At 36.3% G+C, this 24421-nt stretch overlaps 1 protein-coding gene and 1 pseudogene across 3 annotated transcripts; one reads left to right on the forward strand and one right to left on the reverse strand.

Moving 5' to 3' along the window:
- Positions 1-1448: 1448 nt before the first annotated feature.
- Positions 1449-24078, forward strand: bin1a (bridging integrator 1a). 3 transcript variants are annotated; one of them, XM_028435265.1, is made up of 19 exons: positions 1449-1768; positions 5076-5156; positions 5240-5294; positions 5413-5507; positions 6700-6795; positions 6891-7001; positions 7098-7190; positions 8965-9050; positions 9135-9210; positions 9534-9589; positions 10166-10210; positions 11462-11534; positions 12396-12521; positions 15189-15209; positions 18680-19069; positions 19383-19469; positions 21753-21827; positions 21998-22099; positions 23169-24078. In XM_028435265.1, exons 1-19 carry the CDS (start codon positions 1682-1684, stop codon positions 23268-23270), a joined length of 1857 nt encoding a protein of 618 aa, XP_028291066.1. In that variant the 5' UTR covers positions 1449-1681; the 3' UTR covers positions 23271-24078. The 3 variants fall into 3 exon arrangements, with proteins under 3 accessions (XP_028291066.1, XP_028291068.1, XP_028291067.1); XM_028435267.1 differs by lacking the exon at positions 18680-19069; XM_028435266.1 differs by lacking the exon at positions 10166-10210.
- Positions 2783-2900, reverse strand: LOC114455750 (uncharacterized; annotated as a pseudogene).
- Positions 24079-24421: the final 343 nt, after the last annotated feature.

Below are 24421 nucleotides of genomic sequence, written 5' to 3' on the forward strand. Positions count from 1 at the left end.
TGAGATTATGCAACAGCAGATATCATTACAACCAGATCAATGAGCAATGGCCTAATCTGTCAATAGGAGGCTATTGTTATTGTTCTGCTATTGAAAGGCTGCACAGACACATTGTTAGTTCAGGACCGTGGAGAGCTCCCAGTCAGTGTCCTAACAAAACCTGTGTCAATAACATGTCCTCTGCTCTGATCTCATGGATCCTTCTCAACTGTTAGGTCCCATGTCATTACATGTTTTATAGGAGCAAGATCATAACAAGAAAAATATGCACATCTGGGCTACGAGGATAAATCAACTGTATAACTGTGTGTGATGCAGTGAGAGCAGCTTGTGTTGAGGACAAACTGATCCATGCAGAGAATCAGAGCAGCGACATTTTACATTTTAATCAAACCAACAAAGATGTTCTGAAAAAAATCCAACCTCTGCGTGTTTTAAACTCAGAATATGTCAACACCAGCACAACACGTGCATGTAGAGGAGTGAACGACTACCGCCCCCTGCTGGGCACATATAAACTGCTTTGTTTGACACATAGACGTCAAAACAGGTACAGCCCCTTAAATTATATGACGCATAGTAGAAAAAAAAAAAACTATGATGCATAGTAGACTCCATTGAAAAAAAAAACCTGAATGTCTATGCTGACAGAAAAATACAAAGTATATAAAAAAGGATCAAATGATTGATGTCAAAAAACTTTATTAATCCCAGATGGTAAATTACTTTGTTACAGAACATCAAGAAATATTACAAATGAATAGAAGAAACACCAAACAAAGTAAAGAATAAAAGAAAACGCACGAAAAAGTATTTTATTTTAAAAGACTGCTTATTAAATAAGGATTAATAACAGTACAAATGTACAAATATGATACAGATATATATTCCTTAGGTGTTGCTGAGTGTGCAAGTGGCAGACTATGAATCATGCCAAATGATTCATAACTGAAATGCATTTCATCTATAGTTATTATTATTAACATTTGTATTTTAGATTTTCATCATTATTGACTCTCTGAATTATATTTTTAATCCATATATTTTAGTTACTTTGCTGCATCTTGGTATTATTTATATCTAACCAGGCTCTGCACTTGTTATGTAACATTATTATGTCTCACAGAGAGGCTGAGTTTAACCATAATGCCATGCGTTTCTAAAGAAATGCATTAATGTCACCGTTGAAAAGGTCGGACGATAATAATAATAATAATAATAATAATAATAATAATAATAATAATAATAATAATAATAATAATACTTAATTAATTAAAAAGGTGAAATTTGCCCATAAGGTAATAATTCTCCAAATAAAATACTGCTAAATATTTACAAGATGCATTTGATAGAGGGTGAATATGTATTGGACATAGATTTAATAAAACAGGGGGTTATTTAGTCCTACTGGTTTCTCTGGAGGCGCACCAGTACCAGAATGAGTGTCTGCGCCTTTAAGAGCTCTCTCAGCATCCTCCTCCTCTGAGCTCAGTATCAGGATCACCATCCAACACACACTCTACTCATCATCCTTTTTAACGACCAACAACAGCCTTTACACGTTCACCGTCATTCATTCTCCTCTGGATATTAATGCATCTGCCTCCATCGGTGCCGTAGCGGCTCCTACTGCTTCCATTCCCTCCAAATCCGCATCCAGAGGCTGGTCTAACGCTACAAGATGGCTGAGTTGAATTTGGGGAAAGGGTTGACTGCTGGGAAAGTGGCCAGCAACGTTCAGAAAAAACTAACCAGAGCCCAGGAGAAGGTGAGGATTATTATTATTATTTTTTTTTAACGCGTTGATGTGACAGAAATGAAACGGTTTCCACCAATCCTAGGCCCGTGTGTTCGCTGCAGCATCATCATCATCATCATCATCATCATCATCATCATCATCATCATCATCCACCGAGGCGCAATGTCGCATCACGACACGTTAATAAGATCAGGGATGTTGTGCGTGTGCGCGCGTGTGTGTGTGTGCATGGACTCTTTCTAGCACTACGTGATCATCATCTCGTGTCATACTGTAGAGGAGACGTGCACACTGATGATGATGATGATGATGAAGGGTCTGTATGTGCAGCTCGTTGTGATGATGATGACATTAGCATCATACACACCTCCTCTCAGCCAGAGCCACCACAAGGGTAAACAAGCATGGCTCAATATCTGTAAGTGCTTCATATAAAGGCCTAGTAGTGTAACTACATGTATGAGACACAGGGGGCGCTGTTTGCACCTCAGGATGCATTAGAATAATAATTTTAAAAAATGACAATTTAACAATTTAACAACACTGTAGGCTAAGGCTACTACTACTAAGGCTACTACTCTGTTGTTTCCCTGTGAGAAACAATAATTAGGGGTGTCCAGATCCGATATTGATATCGAATATTGGTCCGATATGAGCCAGAAAACGAATATCAGATTTTATTGGACTATATCTAAAATCTCCGATATAAGCGCTGTGATATTTTAGTGAAGACAATAATAATAATAATGCATCAGTTTTATATAGCGCTTTATCATAGACACTCAAAGTCGCTTTTACAGAATGAAGGCATTATTCTTTCACTCCACACTTAGTGGTGGTAAGCTACTATTGTAGCCACAGCTGCCCTGGGGCAGACTGACAAAAGCGAGGCTGCCATAGTGCGCCATCGGCCCCTCCGACCACCACCAACACTCACTCACACACTACATTCATACTAGGCAATGTAGGTGAAGTGCCTTGCCCAAGGACACAATGACAGATACCACTGGGGTGACTGCCACCCCACTGTGGCACCTGGAATTCTCAGTGGTCTCCCATCCAACTACTAACCAGGCCCAGATGTGCTTAGCTTCCGAGATCTAACGGGATCGGGCAATGACAGGCTGGTGTGGCCACAAAACCAATGATCACATTGTTTTGGACACAGAGTGAACTCTTAACTTTGAGTAGTGGACAATATTATGTTGTTTTTGTCCCCGCCCTCAGTTGTTCCCACCATATACTGACAGTAAAAAAATAACTGAAGTGAACATGAATTGTTTGCACTTTAAAAGTATAATTTGTTTTCATTGGATTTATTTTGGTTAGTTTTCAGGGTCTTGTAATTGTAGAATAGTGTAGATATTATGTTGACAGTTAAAATGTATGTAACCAATAATAAATGGGTGAGTTTTTCTCATACCTACTGTTGCTGATTATTGTTCTCTGTTTGAGTGACATCAGTTGATCAAACCTTTTCTAACATTCCACACTACAAAACAAGTGATGAAAGTTTGTATGATCCGTGCTGATATCGCGTCGGATCGATTGCGGCATCGGCCAATACTCAAGGCTGCTATGTCGGTAACTGTATCGGAAGTGATACAGTATTAGAGATAAAATATTATCTCTAATAATAATATTCCTACATAAGACTTGAACGTCTTACATCAGAGCAGACAACTCAGTTTAGTTCAGGAGCCAAAGACGGAGCAGTTGGAACGAAAGTAAAATGAGCAATTTTAACATTATTGTGGCCTAGTTTGCAGTGCACTTCCACCTATAGAGGGTTTTCACCTACGTCACGTTCTGGCCATATTGGAGGCACTCGGAGGTGAACACTGCGATGGATAAATGTCCGAAACCACAAAAAAAGCTCCTCAAAATGCGACTTGGTCTGCAGGAAAGGGCACAATATTAGGAAAAGTTACTCTTTATTGGTGGTAGGGCTGGGTATCACCAAGTACCTCACGGTACGATACTGTCACCATAATTTTGCCCACTATAACGATAATATCACAATACAGCGATGCTGTGCCAATCAATATATTGCAAGAGATTTAATCCACGATATCTGTGTCACTGAAGAAATGCAGAATTTATTGACTGCACTCAATCCATTTCACGGGAAGTACAAAACATTGTCAATTAATTTCACATGAATGACACAGCCAAGTAAAACAAAGTATGTTCTGCACAGTGTTATTTGTGATTTTTAACATTTTATGTGACACTAAGACAGAGAAAGACATACAGCCAGGCACAGTGTACATAAAGATACAGTACAAAGTCCAGATTTCATTGTAAACACAAATACCTGGATAAAACAAGAACACAAAACCGTTACACAAAACAACAAAATACACAATACTAACAATGAGGCTATTTACATCATTAAAATATCCACAATTTAGCCACAAAAAATGAAATACAGTCAGGGTCATCTAAAGTTTTAGGTACTCTAAAATAGGTTTCTACGTGCTGCAAAATATATGTAGGTTCCCTGACATTTCATATCTAAGTTTTTCAATTTTTCTTTTTCAAGTACATCTCTTTGCAATAACCATATCATAAGCAAAAGTTGTACAGAATTTTTTATCCTTATTTTCCAATGCAATAGAGATGCCCAAAAAGGCAGATTCAGGGTCCGGCTCCAGATTCATTTTAAATATAGGGGAATACACACACACACGCACACGCACACGCACACACACACACACACATGCACACACACACACGCACACACACACGCACACACACACACACCCACACACAATGTAAATTTGTAAATATCCACTCCTCAGCTATTGTCTCATTGTACTGTGTATGTACTGCATTATCTCTGTGTATCATGTATATAAGGGATGTCCCGATATTGCAGCCTTGAGTATTAGCCAATACCGATAACGGCCAATACTCAAGGCTGCAATATCGTTACATTATCGGAAGTGAAAAAGTTGTATCGGGACATCCCTAGCCTGATTGAAGCTTACTTTGTGGAGTGTGCGTGTTTTCTTCTTGCTTTTGCTGCACTTTAAGTTGCTGTGTCCATGTGTTATAAATACAAATAAAGCACATTACCTTATTGGTGTTGTCCAGGTACTCAGGCCTTTTCCTACTGTCCAAAAACATGTACGTTAGCTTGATTAAAGCGTATGCTATCTGTATCTGGGATCGACTGGCATCCTGTCACGTACTGTATGTATACTGGGACAGGAACCAGCAGACTGTACAGAATAAAAGGGTCAGGGATGCTTATTAATAACGTATTGATTGTGTTTATACACTAATGGTTTATTATGTGTTTAACGTGCAGGTTTTACAGAAGCTTGGTAAAGCAGACGAGACCAAAGATGTCGCCTTTGAGGAGGGAGTCATCAACTTCAACAAACAATATGTGAGAACACTTTACTTTGTCTTACACCAGGCTGCATTCACGAGTGCACATGGTACGAGATTGTTGTGTTTGGTTTTTCCCAGACTGAGGGCAGTAAGCTTCAGAGAGACCTACGGGCGTACCTAGAGGCAGTGAAAGGTGATGATGCACACACAAACACACAAACCATCGATTAGGCTAATCATGTAATGTATGTCAAGATGAATATTTTAACTCATGTAATCCTATATACAGTATGGTATGTGCTTCCCTTTAGCCATGCATGAATCCTCCAAGAACGTGCAAGCGTGTCTGGCTGACATGTATGAACCAGACTGGGACGGACACGATGAGGTGGAGTCAATTGTCGAGGTCAGTATCATTTAAGTTAAAAAATAGAAATCAGATTTTGTTTTTTGTAGCAATTGTTCCATGTGGCACACTGTAAAATTTTAGTTTGATCGAATGAATACTTTTTGAGATATGGACAGTTTAGTGAGGCGGGGTATGAGTCAATTTTTGCGCTTCCTTATTTTTTTCCATTTTCAGTTTCCAATATTTCAGGAACTACATCACATAGGAAAGTGAAACTTTTGGTAAAGTAATACAGAGCTACCTACTCTCTCAGAATATACACAAATATCTGCTATACATCATATCTGGTGGACATGCCAGCTCCTCAAATTTAGAAAAAATGTCTGTCGTGGTTTGGGGCTTCAGTAAACAACTTTACGTATGTCTCAGCTCCCTGTAATTTGATCAGCTTTTAGCTATGTACATAGATTGTTCACATAACTAATGATTAGTCAGATATATGCATTGGTTCTTGGGTGACAGTCTCTTAAAATCCTAAAAAACACTTTTTTTTTAAACTATTTTTATTGGCCCATAACTGACTAAAAATTACTCTATCATTGGACATAAAACAATTTTTCTTCAATTTTATTTTGGATGCCAACTTTGGGTTATTTCACAACTAAAAAATATTAAAAATCCTTTACATGAGGTCATTGTAGCTTGCCTCTGTGTCTTATAATCATTCATTTTTTAATTTGTTTTTTCACTAGTTACATAAAAATGTTAAAAACAAAACAAAACAAAAAACCATTGTATCAGAAAAAGATTAAAAAAAATTAAAAATAAATAAATATTATGAACACATTTCTTATGTTCTACATTTTCTCTGATAGAAGTATATGGTAGTTTTTTTGAAGAATTGGTAAATTGGTAAAAAATAATTTAAGCATTATATAATTTAATAAGTGTTGGAGATGTCCTGAAAATTTGTTGTATTACTTTTGGGGATTTTTAACCATTGTTGCAATAATTTATCAACCTTTTCATTAAGACTGTACAGTTATGCAAGGTCACATTTTTCTTCAATAAATAACTGCATTTGCTAAAAGAGACTCAGTTTAATAATTTAGCTTTAAACTATAAGTAACTTTATTTTTTTTCTTTACATCCTCTGTTGAATGAATAGATTAGCTGCAGATAACTTGAAATAATGATGTATTTGTGTAACATTTTTCTTTTATTATGTGTATTCTCATGTGTACGGCAGGACTGTGACGTGCTGTGGACTGATTACCATCAGAAGTTGGTTGATCACGCTCTCATTTCCATGGATACATACCTGGGACAGTTTCCTGATATCAAGGTAATCATGTATGTTGCTTATGCTAATGGCTATCGCGTAATGAATGCTAGTGAAAGATAATATTCACTAATAGTGACCTATTTGCGTTTCTTCAGGCTCGTATTGCTAAGAGGGACAGGAAGCTGGTGGATTACGACAGTGCCAGACATAACTACTCTGCTACGCATAAGACCAAGAAAAAGGATGGCGGTATTAAGATTACCAAGGTGGAATAAAATCACTGATAGCTTGTCAATAATCACTTGAATTCAGAGTTATAACTCTTTGAAATGTGATTTTTTTTTTTTCTCTATTTTTTGCAGCCGGCCTCTTTGTTAGAGAGAGCGGCCCCTGGTTGGGCTCAGGGGATTCTGTCTGCACACAGCGTGGCTCAGAGCAGTCTATCCAGGAGCCAGGTACACACCGAACCCACAACACCTACACAACAATCTTTGAGAAAAAAAAGATTTATTTTTTTTAAATCTGCACCTGCTGGGTAAGAAAAAATTCTGTTGTGTTTATATAAAAAAAAAAAAACTGGCAGCTGTGGTTACCAGAATAAAATCTGTAAAATATACAGTACAAATGTAAACAACTGTAAAGAACAATTTGTACGTTTTACATCATAAAACTGTACTGATTCACCAAAAATACCCCATAAAAAACATCAAAAAACATTTTAGAAAGAATATACATGCATTGGTACGAATTCCTTCAGTAAAATGTACATGCAGTTAATGCATATTTTAGATAAAATCCTCATATAATTTACATTCAGATGCTGTTTGTTGTACATTGAATCAATCTAAACTTCACAAGTTGCTCTGTAAAGTTGTTTATATTTGTAGATAGATGCTTTATTCATATCTAAGAGAAATTCCTGAAATTGTAGTATGATATAATAAAATAAAATAAAATAAAATAAAATGAAATGAAATGAAATGAAATGAAATGAAATGAAATGAAATAAAATAAAATAAAATAAAATAAAATAAAATAAAATAAAATAAAATAAAATAAAATAAAATAAAATAAAATACACCTTTATTGATCCCCAGAGGGGAAATTCACATTTACAGCAACATAATATAAGAGCAGAGTAAGTGTATGAACAAAAATAAATACTAACATAGGATAATAGTGTGAGTAGTGCTGTATATTTTACTGATTTATTCTGGTGAAATACATGTATTACATCCAAAAGTTGTTCCCATCCAGTACTGATGCCAGTGTGTCCCCAAAACACTGCCAAAGTGACATTTTTGACATTTATAAAGATTGAAAGTTGTAAAAAAAAAAAGAAAAAAAAGTCGACTGGCTTCCATGGAGACACACAACACAAAAATGGCATCTAGCGAATCCTGATCTGTATAATTAATTATAATGACGTAAAAACAATTTTTAAAGAGACTTTTCTGCTTTGGCGCCATCTTTGCATTGTTCTATGGGACTCCAAATCCCACAATGCAAGGCACGAAACTCTTCCCAACTCTATCTCACATCGCCATTCTGCATCAAACTGTTGTTTTATGGTCGATTAGATCAGAGGTTACCAACCAGGGGTACGTGTACCCTTAGGGGTACTTCAACACACCTCATGGGGTACACAGAAACATTTGTCATATTATTTTTCTAAAATTATGAGACAAATTTATGCTCGCTCACACATTTTCCTTATCTAACGATAATACACTGTGGCGCAACTATTTAAAATACATAAAAAAAGAAGATCAACACCTAAAGTGGTCAAAACATTAGAAAAATATGAGTGAAGCTTTCAGACCAGCTTTCTGAGACAAATTAACAAAATAAAGGGGTACTCGCCTTAAGACAGGAAAGATAAGGGGTACATTGTAACAAAAAAGGTTGGGAGACACTAGATTAGATTGCAAACTTTTAAACTACCTTTAACGTTTGCTTTTAAGTAAATCCCTATCAGAGGATTTATGAGAACAACTTTTGAATTGACACACAGATACAGTTTAAAAATGTTAGTTACAGTATGTACAGTATGTGGTTAAGCAGCTTTACGGATTCCCAGCTTTAAAATACAACATTTTCCATAACAATAATAACCTTTCCTTAGGCCTTCCTGGTGTTTTGTAGCTCTAATGTTTTTATTTATACTCAGTCATACTGGTGTAGTGTTCCAGTATAATACAGTGTAACACTAAACTATGTGTATTTTAGGCTGAGGAGGAGCTGGAAAGAGCCCAAAAGGTTTTTGAAGAGATAAATATTGACTTGCAAGAAGAGTTACCGTCACTTTGGAACAGGTTTGTATATGTAAAAAAATTATGATACATTGCACCATATTTGTGCTGTTGTGTGATGCGATATCCTCTAAATTGTTCTTCCAGTCGTGTTGGGTTTTATGTCAGCACCTTCCAGAGCTTGGCTGGGTTTGAAGAGAAGTTTCACAAGGAAATGAGTCGGGTGAGATATTCTATTTGTTCTGCTCAGTGTTGATGATGATTAGAAACCAATCAGTGAGAGAGAAAATGCTGAAAACGACAGAAACAGTGACTAGCTCCTAAATCTGAACCGCCGAATGTAGCTACATTTCTCTCCTGTATAATTTAACTACACGTATCTGAATATACAAACAAATACAGTTTGTAAAAGGGGATAACTAAGAAAAATTATAAAAATGAAAGCAAATTTTAATTCTAGTTGATTTTATTATGTAAAAATGCGTATTAATATTCTTAAAATCTGTGTTAAAGACAGATTGTAATGTTTTGCTCATGTCTCCATAGCTGGACCAGGATCTGTATGATGTCTTAGTGAAACTGGAGGGAGCAGACACAAGCAGGTTAGTGAGCACCTAACCAATCACTGAAATAACTGTGTGTTTGATCAGTTCAACCATTGTAGCATCAGTAGTGAAGAAACAAGTCGAAATAATATTTCTGTAAATTCAATTTTAATTATTTAAAAAAAATGCAAAAATAAATCCCCCTTTTTTTTTTTTACATAAATTCAACAAACTTTTTGTTAATAGTTTTAATAACATAACGATCCTCCTTGTTTATTGATAAATAAAATGTGTGCAAACATGAATCTTCATCACATGAGATGAAGGTGCTTCATTTTGTTTATTGCATTTTATATGGATTTGATGTTCATTCTTACTGTAAAGAATGCTGTAATTTAACTAATAAATGTAGAGGAGGCTTTACTTTTAGTAACACCACTATTAGAAAGCCCCATAAAAAGCTGTGGAAGGCTGTTGTGGGCCCCGCATGCACAGATTATACTATTCTGGTAGTTATTAAATATCAAAATATTTAAAATATTTACCAGATAATCTACATAATTCAACCTGCAAAAACAAATTGAAATAAGATTAAATGGCAAACATTAACTTGAAGACATCCCTGAATTTCAGAAAGACAGGTAACCATGGGCCCCATTCGTCTGGAGCAAACAGGAGGTAACTGACAGCAACTGTGTTCTAACCATCAGTCTGTCTGTCCCACTGACCTGTTACTGTCTGTCCAGCTGTTGTCTGTCTGTCAGTCAGTCAGTCTGCAGGCTTGGAAGGTTCCAGAGGTGCTTGGTTTTTGTCACCGACGCCTTGTCACTGTCAGATTGCAGAGTTTGCTCTCAGAGCTGCAGATGTTCACGAGTAGAGCAAACCTGCGTCTGATGCTGCACTGAGACTGTTTATAACTCTACGCTAACAGCACATGTCAGCATTTTACACATGAGGTGTGAAAAACGAAAGGAAAGCAGTGTGTGAGAAGCATCTGGCTTTTTTGATTCTGGCTACATTGGGTTTTCATGTTAGATCTCTTAGGTATGGACAGTATTATTCAACAATTTTTTTTTTTTTAAAGGTGAAATAATAGGAAATGGAAGATGAGTGAGAACAGTTGTTTTTATTTTATTTTATTTTGACATTTTTTTAATTTATAGTATATTTACTTTATTTTATTTACTGTATTTAATGTATTAAACTTTTTTATTTATTTGTTTTTTGAGTGAGAACAGTTGAAAAAATAGTTTTGTGATCGTTTTTATTTTGGTTCCAGAATTTATTTTAATTCTAATTGAGGAGAGATTAATTTAAAAAAAAATTAAGCTTTACAATGATTAATGCTTTGCATTCATGAACAATGTTTTCCTTCTGTCTTTACAGAGAAGACCTCTTAATGGCTCATTTAATATCATGTCTCGCCCTTTTACATCAAGTTGTCCAAATCCAACAGATTATCAACTTGTTAGATATAAAGTTATCTATTACATAAATAATAATTGACATTAAGTAGGAACCCATCATTCATTTAAATTAACGCTATGCGTGTGACTGTGACTGATGTCTATAGTTATGCCCGTTGCAGCATCAGTTGCAGGTGCTCTTTAAACTCTGAGTATTTACAGATCTGGGGCTTTGGATATCACTGCTCGCTTGTGCCGATGGAGTCATGCACACGCCTGTTTCCATTATATCAATGTCTCTGCATGCAGCTCTTGCAATAATAACAAACTCTTGCTTGGATTCTTGTAGGATATGCATGTAGGATCATTTTTTTTAAGCTACCTTGAACTTTTGGAGCACTTTTAGAAGGATAAGGATTTTATAGTGAGATGAGCTTTTACCATCTTCAATACTGTGTCTCTTTAATCTGATTGTTTCCCTTTCTCCATCTTCCATGTTTTGTCTCTCCCTTCATTCCCTCAGTGTTGTTAAAGAGGCCTCTAATCACACTCTCAGACCAGGAGGACCACCTCCAATCCCCAAATCTCCATCTAAGGTAAAAGAACAAAGCAAACTGATACATACACTCACTTTTTTTTTTTTTTAGCTGTAATGTTGTATCTACATATAGGGCCTGTACTACAAAGCTGGATTTCCTCTTATCGCGATACATTCTGTGATTTATTCAGTGTGTGCTGTACTACGATGCTGGTTAAGGTCTTGCTGGGCTAATTCAATAAATAAGTCATTCATTATTTCATTTATTCATACATACGTGCAGCGACAGTGACAGTGTCAGCATCAGCAGGAACATACTACAGTGAAACAGTGTGCTCATATCCCAGTGTGTGTGTTATAAACTGAGGAGGACTACCTGAATAGAAACACGTCTGTGCTGCAATAAAGTGAAACTGATTAGAGCGCTGTCCGTTCATCATCCCATGGATTAATATTGTATAATCTCACGCTTTTATTCATTAACAGTGTCGGCAGCTTCCTGTCTGTGTTCCTTCCTCCCTGCTTTTTCTGTAGCAACAGTGTTGTTTTTGGTCTGAATTATGGATTTAATTCTTCATATTTTTAAAGAATTATTCCTTAATTGTGACGTAAATTGCATATACACAGTTGCAATCTCCACCCCTGTCACAGGAGCGCACACTGAAATCACCTCGCTTAAGTGAACATATTTATATCCAGCTTTGTAGTACAGGTCCACTGTGAAGCCATCGTCATGGCAACAGTTATGCTAGATTATGCTTTTTGGTCAATTCTGTAATTTCTATATAGACTTGTGACAAAGGAAGTGCAACATTTATTTGGGAAACTTCTTTGTGTAACACAAATTTAACAGTTCATGCTCATTGTTCAAATTCCCAACATTAAAGTAATTGTGAATGTGTTAAATGTTAACTCCTAGCTAAGACCAGCAGTGCCTCCACCACCTAAGGTGACCCCGTCTAAGGAGTTGAAAACTGAAAACATCATTGGCATGTTTAACGCAGCATCAGCAACGCCTGATATCAGCGTCACCTCCCCTACAGAGGTCAGTACCCAGCTGGGATAGCACCACCACCCTTAACCCTTGACCCTCCCTCACAGGTTACACCCCGTAACTATTCCTATTGCTAGCTTAGCGTTTCATCCCACATGGGTTACAGCCCCTCCTGTTCATATTGTTGTCAGTTTGACAGTCGTGCAGTGAGCAGCCTTTTGGACATGGACCTGGAAACGTTCACCAAAGCCTCTGCGGCCACACAGGTGGATGGTTCATGGCATGAATGGAAACACTGCAGAGAGCTCGTTCTGTCAGATACTGTATTATGAGGTTTGATGTTCTATTCAGATAGATTTTAACGTCCAGTCACAGTTGTTTGGATTTAAATATGCTCAAATGAGTGTGATAAAAGAGAATATAACATTAAACCTCTTAAAGGGATCCTCCACTGTTTTTACATATGTGGCCTAAAACCTTTGAAATGTCCTTATTAGAAGAACTATGCTTAACAAAATGCATTATTTGACATCATATTCACTTTATTAACTTTTAAAACATAAAGGCAACCAAGATTCACTGCTGCTCATTAGAATCAGCAGTGAATCCACTGCTGCATTGAGCAGCAGTACTTTAGGATTTATTTACATGCAACACGGATGGCGTCTACGAAATAGCAGAGCGGGAACTGTCGCCCCCTGTGGCCACAGATTTCTTTGGGTCACGGTTTTAATTTATCATCTCTCAGGAAACAAAAGAGGTTTACATCAAATGTTTTAACTTTTACTGATTTTTAGAGCAACCTAAAGCAGCTTAAATTGTCATGTTGACTGAAAAAGCTGCTAAATGATCCTGAATGCTTCACCTCCTATAGAACTCAATGGGTGTAAAAGGCTTATCACTTCACCAATGACGTCATTTCAACGGCGCACAGGTTAAAGTAGTCCCAGTTTTAGGGATGTAACGATTAATCGGAAGGCAGTTAAAAATCGATTCATAGGTATCACGTTCGCATCGAGACTCTGAAAACATTTTTAAACAGCAGAGGGTGCTATATATTTATCCTTCTCTTGTTTAAAAGTGTTAGCGGCAGGCGGAATCTGCTACTACTTTCTTTCTGGCCACCTTCTACTCTTAAACATGTTCATAAATGATTCCTTACCCCTTTAGAACCGAAAGAATATCTGTAATATTACGTGAATATCTGTAAGAGTCACGTTTTTCTATTAGTTCTGTCTGCTAGCGCATAGCATCTCTTCTTCACTGCAAGAATTTCTACATGCCAACCGACCACTGAGGTACCAGCGCCCTCTGCTGGTCCAAACAAATATCTGACGTAAATTGAAATGACTGTTTTTTTTTTAAAAGTCCAATTGTTAAGGCACAAAATACATTTGCTGTTGCACTTTTAAAAAGGAAACGAACTATTATGCAGTTTTGCATTGTTTCCTACAGAACCAGAGATTAAATTAATAAGCTTCTTCTTCATTTGTATTATTTCTTTATTTATTTCATTCAAGATTTATTTTTAGTTAAATTGCATTGTTTTGAATAGTTTATCAAGGAATTCTTTTGACAATTAAAAATAAAAGGAATATTTTTCAGTCATTTGTGTACAGTCCCATTTTGTAAAATAAATCATCAGAGAATCGTATCGTGAACCCAGTATTGTGAATCGAATCGTATCGAGAGTTGAGTGAATCGTTCCATCCCTACCCAGTTTTAAAAGTTAATAAAAACGAATATGGTGCAAATGAATGCGTTTTGTTAGGTATAGATCTTCAAATAAGGACATTTCTAAGGTTTTAGGCCACATTTGTAAAAACAATGGAGGATCCCTATAAAGCTTGGCATATATACCGTAGGATGCTGCCTGCTCTGCAACTTTCTAATGTCCCAAACAACAGGAGGATGATGATGGCATGAGGATATCTTGACTTTTCTTTCTGCTTCAGCACCTCAGATCACTCATGGCATGAGCTGCAGACTTTAAACCTGCTCTGTTCTTTTTCCTTCCTCTGCAGGACTCAGTGTTAGTGTTTGACCTGACCCGCTTTATTAGTTGATATTAACAAAATATTCTTTTTCTTATAATGCTTTAGCTTCAATGTGTTTTACACACTTTAGCCCATTCTATAATAATAATAATAATAATAATAATAATAATAATAATAATAGCAACACAATCAGCACTTTCATGAATTAAGCTCACTGTATTTGAAGTTTTTGCTTTAACAGTGCTAGAAAATACATATATAATTATACATAATTATACATAATATAATATTTGTATACGTACGGTATTTGAATAACTGCATTAATGTTTTATATTTTTGTATTTCCTTAAAGTTTTACATCAACCTGCCAAGGGACTAGAGATAAAACTTAGCCATCGGCTACACTCTCAAAAGAAAAAAAAATAGAAACTTTGTAGGAATTTTGAATTTGCTATTTATAAAACTAAGAAGGTATTTGAAGATAAATAGAAATAAATAAGGCACAGATTATGAAAATAAATAAGTGTAATAGATGTATAAACTAATAATAGTATAAGTAATGTTAGTTGATGAAGATAAAGACTTACCTTAATAATGCTTGTAGTCATGTTCTGAAAAGAACAAAGGTTATAAACTGAAATGTATTTCATTTTAATGATTGCGTTAGATGCATTTTTTATTTATTTGTTTTCTTAAAACTGATCATTGTTTTTCCTCACAGCCTGCAAACTGGGACTCATGGGTAAGTGTATCATTGACACTGTAAACAGCATTAATTCAGAAAATGATGTTCCTAATTATTTTCTAGTCAGCACAATCACCATCTTTATCAGCATAATGTTACATAAACCAAACTCCATTATTGACGTTGTTATCTCTTTGTCCAAGCTCCAGTCTCATTATGCATTCTGTTGTTCTTGCTGCTCGTATTGTTTGCTTGTAGTTTTTTTCCCCAAGAACTGTTGCACGTGTGTGTCCCAAATCTGTTTGTGTGTTGTCATCATGTGTGTAGTACTTCATGTGATAACAGCACTAAAAAAAAAAGTGTACGCACCACACAAATGGGGTTGGGAACAAGCTTGAGTCAATTCAGTTTGCATTTCACATTTTACACTGCAGTGTGTGTAAAGATTTGGTTTGAAGGAAAAACTTAAAAGCAATAAAGGCTTTAGTAGTGAAGAACAATTACTGTGTCATTCTAAGCCAATGACAGCCGCATTTCAAAGTAATGTGATTTTTTTTTTTTTTATGATACCCATTTTATTCCTTATCTACTGGATAATCTATTTTCTATCTATAAAAAAATACCATATGATAAATAATCTGAATTAGTAATAAATGAAAACATTAATTGTCTGTTTTAGATTGGATGAATTTTGTACTTTTTTAATCCCACAATGGAGGAAACTATCTTATTAATAAATACATAATAAATACAATGGCCCGAGTTTATCAATCATGAGGAAATAGGACCTCATTCATGCTTTTATATGTAAATAGTACCTTAAACGTTCATAAATGTGCTTCAGTAATCGGTAATGTGATGAATCATAGGTGAAATTGGCTGAAGGCATAATAAACACGACAAGGGATCCCTGTTGTAAAGCTGTTCTCAGAGCACACAGGGGGGCAGACTTCACCTGCTCGGTAGCTGATCCTCTTTCACACAGCGTTCAAATGCGCTTCACTAATTCCAGTTTTCACACCGCCAAAAAGCAGATTTTTGTTTGGCTCCACCTCAGATGTGAGGATGCCAATTTTATTCTTGACCTCAGTGGGAGGGGCCTCCGAAACAGGAGGGCGTAACAAGGTAATGACGATCGAATTCAGCTGCCAGATTTATCAACACCCGATCATTTGTACGCTGGAATTGGTCAGAAACTAATGTTTCACACACGATGGTCTTGTCTTACGACCAAATGTGCACTCAGATTTACACTCGTTTTCACGCAAGTTTGATGAATGAGGGCCTATGTGTGGTAAGTGGAGGTTTTGAATTAAATATATAATATTAGACGTGATAAGAACAGTTTTTTTTTAACTTATTGACATGTAACATGAAAGCCTTGTAAACAGTTGATCATTGGACATCATGTCATTAAATTAAGATAATTAATTAGGTTAATGATCGACCTTATCTTCTAATCACACACACTGTAGTGTCCAATGAGAATTTTGCATCTGAATGATTCTCTTTCCTTTCTGTTTCTTTCTCGTATCCCTGTGTGTTCACATGTGGAAGTGGAAGAACATAATGTAAATATACTACATGATCTTTTTGTACCTCATGTGACACACAGGGATCAGCTCTGGTTCTGAAAGTGGAAGTTGTTCTTTGGTTCCCTGTGGATTGTGTGGTAGTTAGAGTTTCAGTTTTGGGGGGAACTTAACAAGGCCTTGCTTGCAGCTTTGGGCTTTGGATCATTGACTGACCTTTTTTGTTCATCCCCGTCGCTGTAAGAGAGAGACCTGTCCTCACAGCCATGGAGTCCTGCCGTTAAACCTGGAGACATAGCAGCAATGGCTCAGTAAGAAAGACAACTCTGCTCTTACAAAGCGTCCGTCCTTTTTCTCCATCTGAACATATTGGTGGGATTATAGACAATGCTTGCTAACTCTGCTGCGCAGAAGATTCAACATCTATCTTCTGATGGGAAAAAAGCTCAGTTTCTTTTTGTTTCTGCCCCCTTTTTAACCTCATCTGTGTTTTGGTTTGGTCTGAAGCTTTCCTACAAAGGTTAATAGCTTCACATCAATTTCCTTGGGTTCTTATGATGATTCTGATGGTGAGGCTGATGATTTGCTGACATCTGCTCCCCCCCCCCCCTTTTTTTTTCATGGTTCTATTTACATTTTGGATTGCAAAACTGCTTTAATTTCTTCCGACAACCCCACCCTTTTTTGTCAAAGTACTCGCCTCTCTAACATTTTGTTTAACAAAAAAAAACTATCATTATGGAGCACCAAACCAAATAAAAATCTAACTTTATTTGATTTGGTTTGATTTTAAAGTGTATTTATTTACTTAGTTCTCTATTTTAGGATTTTACATTATTTAATTATTATAGTTTTGTTTTTTTTTATTTAGACCTTAATTAATCATAATTAAAAATAAATATTAGCCTTTCTAATATTTTATTTTGTATGTAACAATGAAAAAACAAAACAAATTTTATATAGCACCAAACCAAATAAAATATTACTTTATTTGATTTGGTTTGATTTTAAAGTGTATTTATTTTCTGATTTTATATATATATTTTTTTATTTTATCCTTCTCTTATTGTTTTTTTTTTTTTTTCAAAATTTAGACCTTAAATAATAAAATAATACTAACCTTTCTAATTTATACAATTAAAAAATACAAAAACAAAAAACAATCGTGATGAGGCTTTTTTTAATATTTTTTTTTTTATTATTCTTTTATTATTATAATCAAAATTTAGGGTAACACTTTAGTTTAGGGAACATCTGTTAACCATTAATTAGTTTGGCTATTGGCATTAGTAACATATTGGCTCTTAATTTGTAATTATTAAGTACTTATTAATGCCTTATTATACACTTAATGGCTATCTCACAGTCCAAAGAGGGTTAGGTTCGGACTAGGATTAGGGTTCGGGTTTGGGTTACCCTTAATCTTAACCCTAATCCTAGCCCTAGCATGTTAACATTGTAATTCATATACAACAACTTCCTTACTTAATATCAATAAGTAATACTTCTGAGGTTATTGAGGGAAAACTCTTAGTTAATGGCTTACTGGATGTATATTAAGGCCATGCAGAATAAGGCATTAATAAGTACTTAATAATGACTAATTTAGAGTCAATATGATACAAATATGCATGCTAATAAGCAACTAATTAATGGTGTGTTACCAAACAAACAATACAATAAGTTATAAAAACAGGTTAGTAACACATACAATAATAAAATACTGAAATAATGCAATGTATTATAGTGCACAGTGCTTATGTGCAAAAAAAAAAAAAAAAAAAATACACCACACATATTTCTATACTTTTATTTTATTATAGTCTAGGATAAATTTACCTTACTAAAAACTTTATTATCCCCGTGCTGGAAAGAACTTTCTATTCCCTTTAATATCCCATCCTTTTATTTCTCCAATTCTCCTCTTTTTAATGCCATTGGATAAGATATTTTACATGACCTCTGATTCCTCCAAACTTGACCCTTGCCCTCCAGCATGAGGACAGTGATGCCCAGCAAGAGAACACCGTGCACCACTATGACCCAGTGACTGCTGCGACAGAAGCCTGGGGTGACGATGGTTCCCAGCCCGTCCGCTATGACCCAATAGCAGCTGCTGCAGACGGGTGGGGGGACGATGGCTCCAAGCCAGTCGCCTACGACCCCGTGGCTGCAGCTCAAGAGGATTGGGGGGATGATGACGAGAGCCAGCCAGTGGGTGACGACGGCGTGGCTGAAGAAGAGCAGGAGAGCTGGGGTGATGACATGAACCAACCAATCACAGCAGAGGAGGAGGAGCTTGCAGATGCTGAAACGCCTGCAGAAGATGAGGCGAAGGAGGAAGCCCCCCCACCTGCCAGTGTGTTGGATAATGACGAGGGTCAGGTAACAAAGGAGATAAATAGAGAGATGCATCTGGATGAAAATGAGATGCATCAACTCTAGAGATGAAGGTTTGAGAAAGGAGAAATGGACACATGTACAGTATTAGGATTGAACTGCCTCTGCTAATATGAAATAAATGTGTTTTCCGTGCTACAGTGATTTATCATTGCCATTTAACTGAGGAATTACTCTGTGCACACCCAGGCTTGCCTATATGTGCGTCATTGTCTTGTCTCACCACGTGCTCTCTCTCTCTCTCTCTCAGTCATTATGGAACGTTTCATCAAACTAATTCATCCGTCTCTGCTTTCAGGGTGAATCGGCAGCAGCTGCTTCACCAGAAGAAGAAGCAGAAGAAAAAGAAGAAGTAGAAGAAAAAACAGCAGCAACAGAGGAGGAGGTGAGTGGAGTGGAAAAACATCACGTGTGTGGCATCACATGTAGATGGTATGGTTTTTATTTAGACAGGGACAGTGTACAATTTTACATTGACCAAAAGGAAAGATGCATTGGAACACGTTATAGCAAAAATCCTCATTTCCACCTGTCGTCCATGGGCAGGTGGATGTTACAGTATAAAAACTGATTTTAAATGTCGATCGAGCATGTGACCATGGATTTATACATTTTAACATCATCATTAACATACCGTATTTTTCGGACTATAAGGCGCACTTAAAATGGTCAGTGCGCCTTATAATCAGGTGCGACTTATGTATGAAATTAATATGTCAAAATGTTTTAGTACAACTTTGGTAAACTATGAAGCTGCACCACTTGATGGATTTTTGGCGCTTCAGGGCTACCGTAGTCAGACGCCTCGTGGAGTGATATGTACCTGTACTGTGCTTCAACATACTGAACTGAAAAAGTGAGTGTAATGTTCTATATTTTATGTTAAACCTTAACAATGTTGAGAATTATTGTTAATGAGTTGAATAAAGTTTGACTTATCTTACTATTTTGTTTCACTTAATGAGCCTTAATAATAATAATAATAATAATAATAATAATAATAACAAACTGGAGGGCCTTATAGTCCCGTGCGCCTTATGTATGAAAATAGACCCGGTCAGACCCATTCATTGATAGTGCGCCTTATAGTCCAAAAAATACGGTATATTTATTTTAAATAAGTTTGAAACATTATAAAATTTTCCACCAATCCTTTCTCCACGTGAACGGCCACTCCCTCATGACGTTGTTACCGATCACGAGTGCTCATAAGTTTGATTCTCTAGAAGCCCTTTTTTAGTTGAATGAGCAAATGCTTTAAATGTAGTACGTGCAATAATCTCTGTTGGCAGTGTGTGGCACTGACCCATAGCAATTACAGAGAAGGCAGATTTAGCAAAAGCAGTTTTATATTTTGGGATTGTCCTCTAGAAGTAGAGCGAGTAGTTTGAGACTAAATCTGGTGTTGTGCGTTACTAATACCTCAGTTCTGGTCATTTTGTCTCTATATATATTCTTTTTTTTGTATACATGCAGGTGGATTTATTTAGGAAGTAGATACAAACAGCTGTGAGGTGAACCATTTGTCAAGGTGTGGACCCAAATGCAGAGAGAGATGGAGGCGGAATGCAGGAGCAGCGTTCTTGGAACCACTCCATCTTTATTCCAAACTCAAAAAAAAAAACCCTAAAAACCAAAAGGGCAGCACAAAAAAAACCCAGGGAACAAACGCAGCAGGACACAAGGAGAGTAGACGATACACAACGATTCAGCAAACATTCAGTGTTCAAGCACTCAGCTAAATAGTGGAGGAGGCCTGATTGGGAATGGGCCACACCTGGGTGGAAACATGAGGGAGCTAATCAGTCACAAACCAAGCACACAGACATCACTCAGAGGTAGGGGTGGGGAACCTCTGGCGAACCTCACGATACGATACGTGATACAAAGCTCACGATAACGATTATCTCACGATATGATGATACTGTGATTATTGATATATTGGTCAGAAATCAATCTACAACAATCTATGACATAACAAGAAAAAAAAAAGATTAAGTGAAAAAATGCAATTTTTATTTTATATCTCTGAAAGGCAATAAATTGAAAAAAGTGTCCTATGAACAGTGACACTATTTTAGTGCAACATTTCTGTAAACAAGTGTCAACATACCAATGTGAATGAATAAGTATCTCCATTAGTGCTTTCTGTAAACAAAAAATAGGGTTTTTCTCACCAGTGACACCATTATATTTCAATATTCCAGTAAACAATATATTGGTTCCTTCAACAAACAGTGACAACATTTATATGAAAATGTACCTGCACATTTTAGTGAAAAAGCAAAAAAGGTTTTGGAAAAAAAATTCCAAAAAAAAATTGATACTTAGCGGGAGCATATCGATAGTCGAACGTGCGGAAAAATATCACGATATATCGCTGTATCGAGATATTGTCACACTCCTACTCACGGGTGGAGCCACAAGCAGGAATACCTGAAACCCAATTACAAAAAAAAAAAAAAAAATTGAAAAAAAAAATCGATACTTAGCGGGAGCATATCGATAATCGATTGTGCGGAAAAGTTTTGCGATATATCGCCGTATTGAGATATTGTCACACTCCTACAGAATAACTGAGAGGACCACAAGGGCTGAATAACAACAAAACTAAACAGAACCTGACACTATTTTTGTATGTTTATTTTGTGTTTGTTTTTTCTTCCAGCCACCGGTCGTAGCAGAAGAATATGCAGAAGTAGCAGTAGAGGAGGCAGAGATGCCCCCCGGCTTCATGTTTAAGGTAACACAGAATAAATAATAATATTTCAACTATGAATCAGATCAACATGCCTTCTTTTTGTCCGCACTAATAAAATAAGGTTTTACATTTTAGTAGATAAGAGCATTTGCAGCACTTCATGCCAACCTGTTCTTTATCATTTACATGTTTTTTTTTTTGGAATTCAATAGCTCCAGGTGATGCACGACTATGCTGCCAATGACACGGATGAACTGGAGATGAAGGCTGGAGACATAGTGCTGGTAATCCCCTTTGACAACCCAGAAGAACAGGTACACACACACACACACACACAGCTAAGTCGAATTACAACTGACAGAAACATACATTAACTGTTGCAAACACGTCACACACACACACACTACAATCCTAATGCTAAATGCTACATGGCTAACAGGCCGTGATTAGCGGAGAAACAGAGGTAGCAGATGAATCTGTGTACCATTCGTTATGTAACAAAAACATGAAAAACGCTCATTATTTGATATTTGTTTCCAAGACCAAAATGAAAAAATGGAAAACGCCTTGTTTTTCAAATCCAACCTCTTTTGCTTCGGTACAGAAAACGGAAAACGAACACCTTTATTCGTTTTCTCCATTACCGATTTGCCAAAGTACGTGATACGGAAGCGTACTCTCATCCGACGCTAATGGCTATGCTAACGGCAGTTCAGCATGACAAGATCGCTGCTTCCAACTGTGCATCCGAAACATGTCCTTTTCGCTTTAGCTGGTGTTGGGCACAGAACCTCCTCACGGACATTTCGGAGGATTTAGAGACTCCTAAGTGTTGCAGAGCTAAAGATATCGCTTCACTTCCGGGTCTCGTACGTTGTCAAATCGGTAATGGAGAAAACGAATAAAGGTGTTCGTTTTCCATCTTTCGTTTTCTGTACAGAAGCAGAAGAGCTTGAATTTGAAAAACAAGGCGTTTTCCGCTTTTTTCATCTTGGTTTTGGAAACAAATATCAAAAAATGAGTGTTTTTTTTTTTTTCGTTTTTCATGTTTTTGTTACATAATGAAAAACGAATGAACAAATGATAGACGGATTCAGATGTGTCGATAATACGGGTTAAAATATCTCACTTAGTGTTACGGTTCATCTAGTGATTGTGTTATCTTGTGACTGAAAATGAATGTATACACATTTAACACTGTAACAAACTATTTTGTCCAATTACGCCCATAATACCATTAAAAGTCTTTTGTGTTGTGGTTCATCTCGTCATTATGCTATCCTGTGACTGAACATCTGAAGTGTGTTCAAATGTGAACAGGTGCACAACTGTCACTTCTGAAGATCCTGAAATCAATCCACCACTTGTGTTGTTTTGCTGCAGGACGACGGCTGGCTCATGGGAATCATTGAGTCCGAGTGGCAGAAAAACAAGGAAAATCCCACCAAAGGAGTATTTCCAGAAAACTTCACCCAGAGGCTGTGAATTTTCCCTCCGGTTTCCCCTCTTCATGTGTCCCTCCTCTTGCCTTTCGTCCTCTTTTTCTCCCTCTAGTCCTGATACTGTATCTTTACAAGGACTTTGGCCATAAAAGCAGAGCTGTCCCCCAGCCCTGACTGAAACCATGCATCTCTAGAAGGTCTGCTGCTCTGTGCTAAGCATTGATCTAGGCCTTGATCTGGATTCCTGTTCATAGCGACGGTTGTAGCCATTTCACAGGTTTTGGCTTGTTTTAGCACAGAAGCTTGGATGGTCACTTCTCCAATTTCTGCAACTGAAGTTAATTCACTCAGATGTATTATTGATCAACGGACATCACTGAAGCAAAGATGATATCCCAGATATTTTAACCTGGTGTAGAGAAATTGGTCTAAGCTTATTCTAGTACAAGTGTCCCTAAAGAAATAGCCTGACACTTCTTGAGGTCAGAATAATTGTTTTGTTAGTAAAAAATATACATAGGTAAAATATATAGTTTACCCTTTGGAAAAGCAACACTTAATCAAAATGACCCTTCATCACACATGAGTCTTTAACTGAATCAGCTGAGCAGTTTGTATCAAAGATTCTGAATTCAAAGCCTTTTCAACACGATTCATTCAGTTGTTTGATTAAAAGAAAAATAAATGTCCCTGTCGTGATAGTTTAGGGAAAAATTTTCATTAAATTAGCTTGTTGTTGAAACGTTAATATTAAGATACAATTTAATGCAGTGTTTTTCAACCTTGGGGTCGTGACCCCATATGGGGTCACTTGAAATTTAAACGGGGGGTCACCTGAAATGTCTAGTAAAAAAAATACGTATTGAAAATACATTTTAAAAATGTTTAATTAATATTTTTCAAATTAAAACACAATCTTAAGCAACTGTATTCTATATTTTCAATTTCTCAAATATAAATATAGTTCAAATAAAATTCAGCTTAAAGAAAAGAAAGAGAAAAAGGAAGAAAAATAATAAATAAATAAAATACAGTATTAAAAAAAAAGAAATAAAGAACCAATGTGAAACAGATTGGTCTAAAGCAGTGTTTTTCAACCTTAGGGTCATTACCCCATATGGGGTCGCCTGAATTGTCTATGAATTCATTAAAAAATATTATAATTACTGATTAAAAATACGTTGTAAAATATTT

Source organism: Gouania willdenowi, chromosome 21 (assembly GCF_900634775.1).
Source record: "Gouania willdenowi chromosome 21, fGouWil2.1, whole genome shotgun sequence".
Lineage (NCBI taxonomy): Eukaryota > Metazoa > Chordata > Actinopteri > Blenniiformes > Gobiesocidae > Gouania > Gouania willdenowi.

Coding starts and splice junctions, on each gene's coding strand:
- bin1a (XM_028435265.1), top strand. CDS start 1,682: ATGGCTGAGTTGAATTTGGGGAAAGGGTTGACTGCTGGGAAAGTGGCC. Junction 7,191..8,964: donor GCAGTCTATCCAGGAGCCAG/GTACACACCGAA, acceptor TGTGTATTTTAG/GCTGAGGAGGAGCTGGAAAG. Junction 9,211..9,533: donor TTCACAAGGAAATGAGTCGG/GTGAGATATTCT, acceptor ATGTCTCCATAG/CTGGACCAGGATCTGTATGA.